At 39.6% G+C, this 15,488-nt stretch overlaps 1 protein-coding gene across 1 annotated transcript in view; it reads right to left on the bottom strand.

Moving 5' to 3' along the window:
• The window catches only part of SPEF2 (sperm flagellar 2), a 369,265-nt gene that overhangs the window by 250,854 nt on the left and 102,923 nt on the right, over positions 1 to 15,488 (bottom strand). Inside the window, exon 9 of the mRNA XM_042782582.1 lies at positions 13,703 to 13,871. Within this exon, the coding sequence (XP_042638516.1) occupies positions 13,703 to 13,871 (169 nt within the window). The remainder of the gene's footprint in view (positions 1 to 13,702; positions 13,872 to 15,488) is intronic.

The raw sequence follows: 15,488 nt of genomic DNA, 5'->3' as shown, positions 1-15,488 counted from the left end.
GTGACTCTATATTCTGGTGATTCAATCTAGGCTGCTGTTCACATGACCTAGAATTCTTCTGTCTATACAGATCAAGTAAATATTTAGTAGGTTTGTCGTGTATTTCACCACTAGGAACACCATGTGCAAGTAGCCAATGCCATAATTCCACATGAGTCAGATTATTCTGATTACTGTTCTGACTCTGCTGTCCATTATGGTAACCATGCCCACTTTGCCTTTATTGATTAACTGCTGCCACTTGGCCCCTACTACCATGGGGTCCAATCAGCCCCGTCGTAGTTAAGTGTTTTAATTCAATTAGGCCAGTTCCCACTGTCAAATCTGGGTTACACAAAATAGCAATCACAGCAGTCTTTAAAGATGCTGGAGCTCCCTTCACAAATTTATTCCTCACCGTACTGGTGAAAGGCATGTCTGCTGGACTCTTCCTTTCTGGCTTTAGGTCTGATAAATCCATTCTAATAGGCCAATTTCCCTAAGCCTCTGGATACCTTCTTCTATGTTATACCAAGGCAAGTCTGGTACTTCAACTTGACTTAAGGTAGGCCACCCCATAATACATGCTTTAGTAAGCCAACCAATAAACTATTAGATCCTTTCTTAACCTCTGGAGCTGAAACACTGGATGAAGAATCTGTACTTAGTGGATTTAAATCAATAAACTCAGACTAAGCCAATGTTATATTCCTTGCACCATTATCCCACACCCTCAGTAGCCATTGCCATATATATTCTCCAGGTTTCTGTCTGTACCTGTTAGCAAAATCAAGTAGTTCTTTTTGGGTGTAGTGTACCACCTCCTCAGTCACACTCTGCACTTCACCTTTTGGGGCTCTCTCAGACTTAACTTTAGTTATAGGTCTAGCAGCAACAATGAACAATGGGTGGTTGGGAAAGTTCCTGAGAACATTCAGCAATGTCTTCCATGGCCTCTGCCTCAGGCAATGACCCAGCAGGAACAGCTGGGTTAATCCCATCAAACTGAGGTGGTGGGATGATGGTTTTACAGTAATCCCTTCAGATGGGAGGCATTCTACAGAATTTACAGGCTTCGTATCCTGATCTTCCTGACTATTTGCCCATATGTCCCCATTCTAGATTTCAAGATTCCATTTTTTCCCAATCAATGCCCTCACTTTAACTTCAGACACCATTTTGGGTTGGTAATTTAATTGGCATTGTAATTCAGCCATCCTTACAATAAAACTCTGGGTTTGATTTTTGGCAATATCAGCTCTGTTACTAGAAGAAATAAGGCTTTCTTTCCCAGCACAACTGGAAACATTGAGGTCTTTTATGCCGTGCTTAAGCTGTGACTCAGCAGCCCTGAGCTCATCTTGCTCTTTCATCACTTTTTCTATTGTAAGTAGGACCAACCAGCCAGCATCCTTATACACCTCATGCTGACAAAATTGCAGAAAAGTATCAAATATGCGATTACCCAGAGCATCACTTCTCAAAAGTATTTGATCTATTGGTGGTGCTGTTTTGCATATTAATGTTGCCACTTCATGCCATGGATTTGCAGGGCCCTCTTTACTAACAGAGGCAGGGTCATTGGGGCCTTTATGATAAATCAAATTGGAGAAAAAATTTAGGAAGCCCATCCTTATGATTTTGTCTCTCTAGAACTACTCCTAGTACCAAATGTGTTAGGCTGGTTCTCCAGAGAAACAAAAGCAGTAAAGCTTATATACAGAAAAAAAGAGAAATTTATCTCAGGAAAATGGCTCACACACTTATAGAAGCTGGCAAGTCCCAAGTTCTTGGATCAAACATCAAGCTGGAGGCTTTTTCCAACTCACACAGCTTCAGGGGCTGAGGAGCTCAAGGTTGGCAGGCAGCATACTGGCTGTTGACTCCAACAAATGATGAATTCAAGGTCTCTAGGCTGAATGGTGGATTGTTCACTCACGGACAGTTGTTGGCAGCAACAGAATCCTGATCCACAGAAGAGTGTCTCTTTTCCCAGGATGTCCATAAATATACTGGAAGCAGGCCACACCCCTAGGGAAACTGCCTTTCAATGGATTGACTGCTCAAAACATATACATCTGATACCATCTGATACCATCATTGGAACAACCCACATCACAATTGCTTAAACCACACAGAATTGTGGTCCAGCCAAGTTGACACGGCTCCAACTATCACAGTGACGCACCCACATACTCTATGGAAATACATCCGTTGGACCAATAGACCATGGGGTACCAGAGGGGCAACATTTACATGCAGGTAAAGCAGGACAGACAGGAGTGCATACATAATATGAGGGGCACTGGGGGTGGTTTACTGGGCATGGAGGGCGAGGAGACTGGGTTAGGGTTGGGCATGGTAAATGGGGAATGAAACTAAATGTACACATAATGTTGAATGTAAAATAAGCTCTTAAAAAACAAAAACAAACAAAAAAAAACCTGAGGAAATCTAGAGGGACTCCCTGAATTCATAATTCAGATTTTAAAATGCATGGCAACTACCCAAGATTCCCAGGAGTAGAGGAAATGTTGTTTGTGTATCTTGCATGATGAAGTTTTGCTTGTGTAACTTGGCACCTGCACAGGCCCAAACTAACATTACTCTATGGGATCGATTTGATAGCCATGCCCAAATGGAAAGGGATGATGCTGTCATCTACTACCTTTGACAAGAGGTGGGGAAGGGAGGGCAGTTAGCTGATGTGCAACTGAATTCTCATGTAGTGGTTGTCATGGAATGGTCTGTGGGTAGGGGCCCCATTTCAAGAAGGTCTCAGAACAACTTTCAAAGTTGAACTGGCCCTGACAAATGTACCTGGAAGCCTTGCTAAGTTACTTGACCTCCAGTCACATCAGACTATGATTGGCTACCTGGTCACATCTTCTTGCCAAACAGTCTGGCCCTTAGATTACAAAGAGCCAGAGAAATGGGGCTATCCAGTCTGCACTGACATTAGCAGGGTGGGGTGCCTCCAGAGAGTGGGCATGCCTCCATTGTGGTTGGTCCAAATCTTCTGTGCCAGGGGAATCAGCCAGGGTCACATCAGCTCTACAGCCAGGAAATGCAAACACTTAGCTCTACTTCACCTGCCATCTGGAAGCATGCAGACCTGGAATGTCCTAATAAGAAACAGAATTGGGTACAGCCAATGTCTGTCAGTCCATTCCATTAATCATGGATCATCAGGAAATCTGACCATTGATCCTGGTCCAATTGTGGCTTTCAGTCAAAGATCTGATCACTTCTGACCCAGCAATAACCTTCCCAAATTGTCTCTGATCTGTTATTGTGGAATATTCCAGCCTTTCAGAAACATAAGACTCAGGGCAACATCCATCTACTTTTTTCTTCTATTTATAGGGAAATTTAAATCGGCCATTGTCAATTACCCAGAATGTGAAAAGATCACTATCAAAACCCATAGGCCTGCACTTGAGGGAGCCTGGCGCCTCACTATGTAGCCCAATCACTCTAGCATATACAAAGATCAGAAGTTCAGAGCTCAGCACTTGCAAGCAGTATAAGGCTTTCTTTCAAACTTTGAGTTGCAAATTACTTAATTATTACCAAAAAACCAAACTAAACTCACTGCAGTCAAGTCGGATCCGACTCATAGTGACTCTTCCTTGGGTTTCCGAAATGCTATCACTACGGAAGTAGATTGCCCAATCTTTCTTCCAAGGAGTGGTTGGTGGGTTTGAACCACCAGCCCTCTGGTTAGCAGTCAAATGCCTTGGGAACTACACCACCAGAGCTCCTAATTAATTATTAGGCAGCCAAAATCACTTGGCTGATACTTTGTCTTACAAGCCTGATTAGCAGAGGATAGCTGAAATTAAGGCACCCTGGTGAGTTTGGTTATCTTTGGTTTGGAGTCCTCTGTCCTGAAAATTTGCATCAACTGGTGTTAAAATCCAGTGCCAAAACTGTGGGCAAGGGCTTCTGCTTATCCTATCGATTTCAGATATACCCAAAATGACTCACTTAGGAGTTCAGTGGAGAAGTAGCTTATTCAGCCAAAAATTACAGGTTCCTATTCCTGGTGGCATTTTCTGCCACTGGCAAGTCACTACCCTTCCAAGGCACTGAATGTGCACAATGGGATTTACTACAGCTGTGCGGTTAACCCAACATTTCAAAACACAATTGCCTGCATCAAAAGCAAATTAAGCTCAAAGGCTACTGCATTTTCCCTAACATCAAGTGTCCTTGGGATGGCTTAATTCTCTCCTTGTGGTGGTAGCCTTCCTGACCAAAACAGTAAACTTCACTGCTTAGGTGCCAAATTCAGGGAAGTGGTGGTCTCCCTCAACATCATTTGCATAGTAATTTTCATGGTCTTGCTGCTAGAAGGAAATTTCTAGGCACTGTTACACCTGAATTCACTCATCCGGTGCCGTTACCTGGCTGGGGGCAGTTTGAAAGACAGTGTTAACCAGACTTGTCCCAAAGTTACTTACTTAGGAGCTCAGGGGAGAAGTAGCTTAATCACTCAAATATGACATCATAAACTATGTAGACATTATGATTTGTTCTGTCCTCTCACTGCAACATTCACAAAGAACTTTCCACATAGAACACTTTCTTTCATAATAATAGACATTGCCACTCTATTTTCTTGGTTGAGGCTGATAATCTAAGCGCTATTGATTACTCAAAAAAAGCTCAGAGGTGGCATTGACCAATGTATGAGAGACTATTACAGGTCCAGTGCACCAAAGAATATGGCTGGAACTCTGGTGGCGTAGTGCCTATGGCATTTGACTGCTAACCAGAAGGCTGGCGGTTCAAAACCCACTCCTCGGAAAGAAGGTTGGGCAATCTACATCTGTAGTGATACTGCCTTAGAAACCCAAAGAGGGGTCACTATGAGTCGGATCCAACTCAACAGCAGTGTTTGGTTTAGAGTTAGACAGAAGTGGTGGAAGGGATTTTCTGGTATTCAGCCAACACATCTGCCCCAACCAAAATTCTGACTTCCTTAGATCCATTTAAGTTCTTTGAGATTATTAACCCCATTTTATTCTTAAATATTCATCTGCCAAGATATAATTAAAGAGTTCAGACTTTCATGACCTATCTCCAAAACACTTAGTGGAAAGCTGGAGTAATTGAGTGAAGATAACTCTGGTGGCATAGTACCAAGGCATTTGACTGCTAACCAGAAGGTTGGTGGTTCAAACCCACCAGACACTCCTTGGAAGGAAGACTGGGCAATCTACTTCTGTAAAGATTTACCACCTCAGAAATGCAAAGGGGGTTGCTATGAGTCAGAACTGACTCAATGGCAGTGAGTTTAACTTTGACTTGATGCATAGAAGCAGACTCTCGTCCTTGGCAAAGCAGGCAGAGGCTGAACCAGAAAAAAATCAGTGGTGGGATGCCCAGGGAAGTTTTAACCATTCTCTCTCTTGCCTGGGTCCAGGTGAGAGGGGGACTGGAAATTGGCTTCTCCCTCATCTATGTGATGATCAGTTGTTATGTGCCATCAAATCAGACCCGACTCATAGTGACCCCTCCTTGGGTTTCCGAGGCAGTATCACTTACGGAAGTAGATTGCCCCATCGTCCTTCTGAGGAGTGGCTGGTGGGTTTGAACTGCCAACCTTCTGGTTGGCAGTCAGGTGCCTTAGGCACTGGCTACCAGAGCTCCTGAGCAAATGAAAATGAGTGATAGGTACTCACGTTAGTCACATCCCTGCAAGTCATTCAGGACTCTCTTCATTCACTCAGCCCTGATCATCCCCCATTCCATTTCTATCTGGGTGCCAATTCTCTGGTGTTTAAAATAGTTTCTCAATTCTGATCAGTGCCTCGGACTTAATACCTTACTCCAACTATTCCAACCATGGGTCTCTAATGAACACAGCTGGTCTCCAATTCTAGTAATTTAAAGTTAAAGACCCTTCCTATGACTCAAGTTCCCCCTTCCACTTCCTCTACCCCCATAAACACAAATCCCAGATCTCTGCCAAACCCACTCCAGCCCTCTGAAATCCCTCGCTCACAACAGTTAGAGGTAGCCTTTTATACTGGATATCAAGGGTCAGAGGCAATGGTAGCTCCCTTTGAAAACTAATATACTGATATTTTGCTCCATAAATAAAGTTAGTACTACTAAGCTTGATTACAATGAATGAGTATTCTGGAACACACTGATGACCCCAACAAGACACAGCCACATATCGAAGCCTAGCCTGAAAAAGCCAAGCACACAACCTTACTGTTACTGAAGGAATTTGGGGAGTTAGGCAAACCTCTAAGGAAATGAAGAGGAGGAACCTCACCTAATAAAAACATTAACTAGAAACTAAACTGGAACAAAAGGGGAAGTATTCTTTCAGTACACTTCTTTCTTAGATCTTTTCTATTTTGGAGAATCATCATGCTTCTTCTTACCTATCCTAGGGAATGTGTGTATTTTAGCCATGATTCTGATAGCTTAACCCACAGGAGTGGTGATGTGACACCTGGTACAATGGTAGGCACAATTTTTAAAGCAGAATATCTCAATTTCTATTGTGTAAGCAAGTGCTTACTCTGTCTACTAAGGCAGTTACGTTTCCACATACGTGAAAAATAAAATGTACAAACACAGAACCTCTTAGGAACTTCCAGAGCTTCATAATGAAATTTTCTAAATTTATACTTAAAATTGATCATCAACAAAGAATCTAGAATAGATTCATCCACAGAATAATCAACATAGTGTAAAGAAGAGTGTTAAGACTTCCTTTTTTAGCAGTGGATAAAAGAGTCCAAGGCCACAAAACAGGCTATTTCATTTGAAATTAAGGGTTCCAACACTTAACCAGTAAGTTTCCACTTTGAAACATTTTATAAGGGTCGTGAACAAACATATACATCTTTTTGTTTTCTTATTGTGAGACTTTTAGTTTTACCATTTGCTTCACAATGTAAAGTGGGGTCTGAGGGATCTCATGGTCCCTGAGGGTTAAACAAATGCTCAAGCTTTCCCCTCAATACATGGGGTGGCTGAACTGATGTGTGTTGACAAATGCCTACACTTCTGTGCTCTCATCAGAAACATCTCCATGCCAACATCAAGTGCAATCATGGCACTGGGGAGAAAGCAGATTTTGGCTGAGTGACTCTTCTTTCCTCAAACCTTTGCCCAGCTGGCAGCACTAAAAATGAATGCAGCTGAGAAATCACTGCCCACGTTAGCCTTATGGTATATCTTGTAGATGAAAGAATTCTTTAATGACCTATTTATATGCCTTTAAGGCTCATCTAGGAGCTCTGGTGGCATAGTGCCTAAGGCATTTGACTGCTAACCGGAAAGCTGGTGGTTCAAACCCACCGGCCACTCCTCGGAAGGAAGATTGGGCAATCTACTTCTGTAGAAATATCACCTCAGAAACCCAAGGAGCAGTTGCTATGAGTCAGATCCGACTCAACAGCAGTGAGTTTGGTTTTTTTGGTTTGAAGCCTCATCTATTCAAATCTATAATTGTGCTTGATTCAGTTCATCAGTGGTGTTACTTGTGGGGTACAGACCTAAGGTTGATTATCTGCTTGTAAGGAAATTGATTAAATAATAAACTATGGAGATTAGGTCAGTCATTGGGAAGCCAAGGAACAAAGGAGGAGCTAAGCTGGAGAGTCTATTATTTAAAGTCAAATCTAAAAAGTCATTGGATTGCCTCCGGAGACTGGGATTGGAGAGAGAGTAGGGTGGTGCCTGAAGCATTTATGTCAACTCACCCTGAGGAGGCTTACTTAAGAGGAGTAAATAATCACATGGCCCATTTATCCACTCATTCGTATCTCCAATGAATATGAGTAGAGACCTACTACTACTAATAAGTGGCATTGTACAAACAATGTGGGGCACAGATATGCATACATCTGCTGTAATAAAAGAAGTATGAATGTTGAACCAAAACACATATAAACTTACCTTAAAGTCAAGTTAGTGGAAAATCATAAGCCAAAACTGCTATTGAGGAAATTGGGCATTACAATACACATTCTAGGGTTAACCCAACAACCATAACAAGCTGAATTGATCACAATGAACTTATACAGTAATTTTTCATTAAAAACAAGAAGAACAGCAAGTTAAAACCAGGACCAACTTAAAACAACATGAACAATGTCCTAGGAACAACACATCCTTCCTTCAAATACTAAGAAGTCCACGCTGTGGCAGAGACTTCTTAGAAGAATCTGAATCTTCAGGAAGCCATGGCTCTAAGCTAATTTTGGTTCTGAATACCAAATTTTAGTAACTTTTAAACTCATCTGGTAGGTTACTGCTTATAAGCAGCTACGTGACAGGGGGGGACCCCCTATGGCATTGTGAGTCATTTACGAGTAAGATCCACAGGGAGGACTGGCGACTGGCTGCTATTTGGGGCTGTGGCTGCCAGTTGAGCTACAGAAGCTGGGCTTCTCAGCTGATCCCAGTTACCCACAGTCCCCTGGTTTGAAAGGTCCCCAGTGGTGTAAATGGCTAACATGCCTGGCTGCTAACGGAAAGACTGGAGGTTTGAGTCCACCCAGAGGTACCTCAGAAGAAAGGACTGGCTATCTACTTCCAAAAACTCAGCCACTGGAAACCTTATGGAGCACAGTACTACTCTGACTCATGGCATGACTATATGTCTGAATTAACTCAGTGGCAACTGGTGTACCCACTGGTTCACTAAAGGACTCATTATCATTATTCTGTGTCATGTGCTTGGGACCCCACATGAAAGTGTGGCTGCTCCATGATACTGTCCCTGCCTCCTCCTGAGGAGACAGAGAAGATCCTTCTGGCCACAACATTCCTGCACTGGAGCTCTGTCACATGCAGCCATGTTATAAATAGTATGATGATTTGCAAATAAGGTTAAGAAATAAGAGTTAAATTTTTGGCAGCTGCATATGACAGGCACAAGAAGAAAAATTCATTTTAATGTCAATTTCCAGGTGTAATAATTAAAAATTTCAAGCACTGTAACTTACTGTAATAAAGTTTTAAACAGCTGGGCTCAAAACTGGGAACTGTCAGGTCTTTAGGAATGGTGGGTATGGACAACAATGTTAAGAATGTACACTTTTCAAGATTAGTCTATACAGTATACAGTTACCGGAACCATTAAAAATCCTGAGCAAATTTAGCAATAACAGGTATGCACAACTGTTCTCAGGAGCTCTGGTGGTGTTGTGGTTAAAGCATTTGACTGCTTAACCAACAGATTGCAGTTATGAACCCACCAGCTGCTCCAAGGGAGAAAGATGAGGCAGTCTGCTTCTGTAAAGATTTACAGTCTTGGAAATCCTATGGGGCACTTCTACTCTATCCCATAGGGTCATTATGAGTGAAAATTGACTCAATGGCAGTGGGTTTGGTTTTGGTAACAGTTTTCATTAGCAAAGCTAACATGCTTTCCCCTGTGTCTCTTGCAAAGGCAAAGCTAGATGACATATTTCACAAATGGAAAACATTTAATTTTTACTTAAATATAGAAACAATTAGGACAAGTTCTCAAGGAGATAAAAACTCTAAACATAGATAATGATCGTAGAATCATTTACTCACAGAATATACTAACTCTTGCATATAGAATCATTCCCATTATGTATGAAAAGGAATAGAGCATGTAAACATATGTCAGAAACTCAAACATAACATTCATTTCCAAAAAAACAGCAAAGGCTATAAAGAAAATAAACTACATAGCCAGATGTTTACAAACTCCTAACAAAAGTCTACAATTTTCTGCAAAAGAAAACTTACCAGCTGCTTCAGGATGTGGGTAAGACAAGTGTGTTCCTGTGGTAACCATTTCCCAAGCAAGAAAAAAAAATTTATAAAGAAAGACAAATCTTTGCTAAACTACAGCCTAGCAGGTCTCCTGATTTATGAGAGCAAGGAGTACAGGTTTAAGAAATAACTTAGATATAAATATTACATGAATCAGTAAAATAACTTTTGTAATGGAAAGAAACATCTTCATGTAGTTTGATATTGTCAAAGCATTTTGTTGTGACACATTTTAGGTTGACATACTAGCTCTAAAATTCCACAAAATAAATATGCACATATATCCTTTAAGGTTCTAATTAATCTTTTTAAACTCATTGCTGAGGAGTGGATTCCAACTCTTATGACCCTACAGGACAGAGGGGAAATGCCCCAAAGGGTTTCCAAGGCTGTCATCTTTACAGACACAGACTGCCATATCTTTCTCCTGTGGAGTGGCTCGGAGGTTTGAAACACTGACCTTTCCATTAGCAGCAGAGCCCTTAACGAGCGTACCACCAGGGAATCAAATCAACAGGTCCAAGGTATAGCTCTCCTTCAAACTGCAAGCTCATTGAGAGCAGTCAGTCCTAACTACATAGTCATTCTTTTGGCAATACAAATTCAGATTCATTCAACTAAAATATGTTGTATATTTAGTTTCTTATAATCTTATAATCTTTCCTTATTTTTTTTATCACCAACTTACCTTCTTTTGATATTTACATAATTAGTACTCCTTTATACTTAGTCCTGTTCACTGTGTGAAATTCATTTTATTCATCCATACTCTCGGTAAGCATTTATCATTTACTAAATATGAGAAAATGATTGGGTCAAATCATCTTTCCTTCTCTTTTTTTCATGTTACACTTATCACTCTTCTGGAATTCATTCAATAACTATCCCTAATAATACAAAGTCTCAGTTTTCATTCCATTCGTTGATCTACCCAGAACTTCAAAAAATGTTATTTTTACATCTTTTCCTCTAAAGATGGGTTAGAATAGGGTGGGAAAAGGCAGGTGGTGAGGACACGATTTAATATTTACTACTTGCATACAACATGCAATGCACTTGGCTAAGTATTTAACTCAAATTATCTTAATAATCACAGCAAGAAGATGAGGTAGGTATGTTATTTATTATCCATAGTTTATATATTGGGAAACTAAGTTCCTAGCACTTAAGGGACTAGTGACCTCAGCTCACAAACTAGTAGGTGATAATACCAGTATTGGAATCCTAGTCTCCCTAATCCAAAGATCTTCTAAGAAGAACAATTGACACCGATACCTTTTGAAATCTTTGAATATTGTTTTAATTTATGTTATTCATAAAACCTGGATCTCTTCTTCTATTGTGTCTGCAAAAACAATATACTGTTCAGATTAATTACTAAGCAATAAATTAGGTTAAAGAAATAGCTTTTAACTGTGGTTTTTGAGGTAAAAGTAGGCATTGTGCACAAACAAAAAACACAAATGAATAACTGAAAGCCTTTTTAAATTTTGGAAGTTTATCTGCTCAGAAGATGTATTAAGCTTGATGTCTTCAGACCACTCTTCTTTTGTCACTAGAATAATAGATAATAGATTACAAATAGAACTTCTGGTAAGATGGCGGAATAGGTAGACAAGCTCCACAGACTCACTTCAACAAAGAAAAGAGAAACCAATTGACAGAGATATAGAAGATAATCCTGGAGCCCTGAGCTTTGAAAGGAAGTATACAGAAGTGGATTAAGCACCAACTAGTGGAAAAACCTGAATGACAACAGTGAGTATGGAGACAGTCAGAGCAGTGGACTGTTAGCTACTCTGACAGGACCAATAGCCTGAATATTTCCAAGTGGTGTTGGGACCTGAGAATTGACCTAAAGATCAGCCCTGGTCATCAAGGGCTGCAGGGATGACTGCACTGGTGGCCTATGACTAGGAAGGGAAACAGCAAGGAGGGAGACAACCTGAGCTGTGGATTTTCAGCTGTCCGGAGGGCACATCCATTTTGATTGGTCACACTCAGTGGCCATTTTGGGTATTTAAAGTGACCAAGGGTGCAGCGATTTTGAAGGTTTACAAGTGGCAGACATTTTGGATTTTAAAGTGACAGCATTCTCATTCAGATTCCAAGGACCTAAGAATAGGCTCCATTTGCCAAGGACAGCAGGGATATATGGGAGTCAGACAATGGGAAAAGAGATAGGTGGTAAGTGTATAAGTGCTGCCAACTAATGAATAGAGGAGCACAGCACAGTACACTGCTTACATAGATAACATACAAAGAAAACAAAAATTTGGGCAAGTCACTCCAACATACAATCACCAATTAAATATAAACACAAAAACATCACAATGCCTCAGAGACTACAAAGCATCACAGTCCCCAAAAGAAGCAAGATAAAGCAGGAGAAACAAGGGACCAGGATACAGACCCAAAACATATCCCTGAGGAAGATGCAGCATTGGAACTCCCTGATAAGGAATTCAAAAGAATTATATTTAGGTACCTTCAACGAATTGAGAGACAGATCAAGGAAAACATTGAAAAATTGAGGAAAACACAGAGAAAAATGCTAGAACAATTTTGAAAGACAATACAAGAACAAAATGACAAAATAAATGAAAAATTAGAAATGATACAAAATCTACAGACAGAAATCCAAAAGATTAATACTAAATTTTCAGAAATAGATAACACATTGAATGGGCAAAGGGGTAGAAATGAATCAATGGAAGACAGAACTAGTGAGACTGAAGCCAAATACCTCAATACTTCTTTGGAAAGGGAACAATCAGAAAAAAGATCAAAATAAAATGAAAAAAGCCTAAGGTTCATATGGGATACCATCAAAAGGAATAACCTACATGTTCTGGAATTCCAGAACAGGAAGAGACAAATAAAACTACAGAGAAAACTGTCAAAGATTTGTTGGAAGAGAATTTTCCCAGTATGATGAAAGATGAGAATATATCCATTCAATAAGTCCAATGAACCCCAAACAGGATAGGCCACAAAAGAAAATCACCGAGACAAATCATCATCAAACTATCCCAAACCAAAGACAAGAAAGAATCGTAAAAGCAGCATGGGAAAAACGAAGTTACCTACAAGGGGCAACCAATAAGAATAAGCTCAGATTTCTTGGCAGAAACAATGTAGGCAAGAAGACAATGGGACGGTATATATAAAACCCTGAAAGAGAAAAATTTCCAACAAAGAATATACCTAGCAAAACTGTCCCTCAAATATGATGGTGGAATTAGGACATTTCTAGATAAGCAGAAATTAAGGGAATTTGTTAAAAGCAGTATGGCAATTCTTTTAAAAGCTGGAATTAGAAACTTGACCCAGCAATCCCATTACTAGATATATATCCTAAAAAAGTGAGATCCAGGACAAGAACAGATATACGCACAACAATGTTCATCACAGCACTATTTACAATAGCAAAAAGATGGAAACTACCTATGGGCACATCAACAGAAGAATGGATAACCAAACTGTGGTACATACACACAACAGAATACTGTGCAACCCTGAAGAATAATGTAGAATCTGCAAAACACCACATAACACAAATAAACTTGGAGGACATTATGTTGAGTGAAAGGAGTCAATCACAGATGGACAAATATAGCATTAGTTCATTATTGTAAAAAGTCAAAGAAAGGTTTACATATGGAAGGGAACTTTCTTTGTTGGTTACTGGGGTGGGAGGGAGGAGAGGGAACACTGCAAAAAAAAAAAATGCATTGAGTCACAGGGGGAAAAAAATCGATTACCAATAATCTAGGCATTTAGAAATTAGTCTTGTAGGTAACAATAACCCAAAGGAAAATGGAAACATAAAAGGTGCATTTTTATGAATGGGAATAAAATTAAGTATCACAAAATTAATGTTAAGGAAAAAACATTTATTATGTTCTATTTTCTCTAATTATGCTTCATCAGTTTGTACCTTGTATTCTTCATAATCCTTGCCATCCAGCAAGTCTCTTTTCTCTACTTCTATAATTTGTTCTTCAGAGGGCTTAGCTGGTAGATGCATAATTTTGGCTTGTTCATAAATGGGTTTTCCACTGAAAAACAGTTCCTTCCAGTCATGCATTAATTTATATGGAATCAGACTGTAGCAAAAATAAATCAAGAGAAAGAGGGAATTAGATAAAAGCTAAAAATGAATCAATGATTAGTCAACTGTCTACCTTGCATCTTTAATCTTGTTAGTGTTATAATTAATTTACCTTTGTTAGAATTAAAAAGAATACTCTAAGGAATATTTTTAAAAATCATCCAACATGCAATGACAATAAGACCACCACCTATGTGATTTCTCTGTGTTGTATATAATTTATAAATAGGTAAACTAAACTGTCATCTTCAAGGGGCCTTGGAAAGGACTCAGTCTCTTCCTTTTACATAGGATGACACTGAGACCTAGAGTGAGGTCGCACAGCCATCTGATATCAGAGTAAGAATTAAAGAACTGAATTTTTCTAATAGTGCTCATTATTTGTATATATGTAAATTTCCTGTTCTTTTAAAGCATAGGAAATAAGCAATTATGAAGAACCAGTAGTGTTAAGTAAAATTCACTCATTTAAACCTACTAGTTTCCAGGCACTTGATGATGTGTTAGGGATATAATAGCAAGTGAGATACTTGATCTCAACTAGTAGACTCTGGGGAAATCATCAAAAAAAAAAAAAAAAAAATAATTACACAAGTAAGAGTTTTAAGTGCGAATGATAGGGTACAGTGAGAAAGTGTAGCAGTAGAACCCAATTTAAATTTGGCAGTTCAGGCAAGGTCTCTGAGGAAATGAGCCCTGAGCTGATGCCTCAAGAATCACTAAGAGGTCACTAGGACAGGTCACTAGGAAAATGGTTCCAAGAGCAACAAAATGCAAAGCAAGGAAGGAAAGAGTCTGGCATGGTTCAGACATATTTCACTAAAAAAAGTTGGACACTTGAAATTACAACTTAAAAAGCAGTATTTCAAATAAATGTATAATGTAAAATGTGACTATATTATGTATTCTATTCATGAAGTATTAATAAAGGTTACTTTATGAAGCCCTAGTAACTCAGTGGTTTAACACTAGGCTGCTAACTGAACATGCGCCAGACCTGCTGATCTGCTCCCAAGAAGACTACAGTTTTGGAAACCCAATGGGACCATTTTACTCTGTTCTGTAGGGTCACTATGAGTTAGAATTGACTTGCCTGCACACAACAATAACAAAGCTTACTTTATAGAGACATGGAAGCTTAGAAATCAATGAGCTTAGGCATGGAAATAATAAAACATATTTGAATTATTAAAACAGCACTGGCTTCTATAATGAAATACCAAACAACTTAGATCTAGCCAAACACATAAGTTAATGTTTGTACGTAACGAAATAATTTCTCATTATCTGAATAGTAAGAATTTTGTTAAAGAGACTTCTGGTAAGATGGCAGAATAGGGAAAAAGACTGCACAGACCTTCTTCAACAAAAAAAAAAAGGGGGGAACCAAGTAACGGAGACACAGAAGATAATCCTAGACACCCGAGCCTTCAAGGGAAGGATATAGAAGTGGTCTAAACCTCAACTAGCAGAAGAATTTGCATGAAAATACCAAAAAAGGAGACATACGGAACTGCTGTCTGGCAGTGATCCTGAATGATCCTGACGGCATGGCTCAGACAGCTTGCAGAGTGCCGTGTCTGGTAGGACCTAAGAATTAACCTAAAAATCA

The sequence above is a fragment of the Orycteropus afer genome, unplaced genomic scaffold (assembly GCF_000298275.1).
Source record: "Orycteropus afer afer isolate SDZICR_OR568_19922 unplaced genomic scaffold, OryAfe1.0 scaffold00378, whole genome shotgun sequence".
NCBI classification, from domain to species: Eukaryota; Metazoa; Chordata; class Mammalia; order Tubulidentata; family Orycteropodidae; genus Orycteropus; species Orycteropus afer.
Note: the sequence above shows the minus strand (reverse complement) of the source record. Positions and strands in the feature narration are given on the sequence as shown.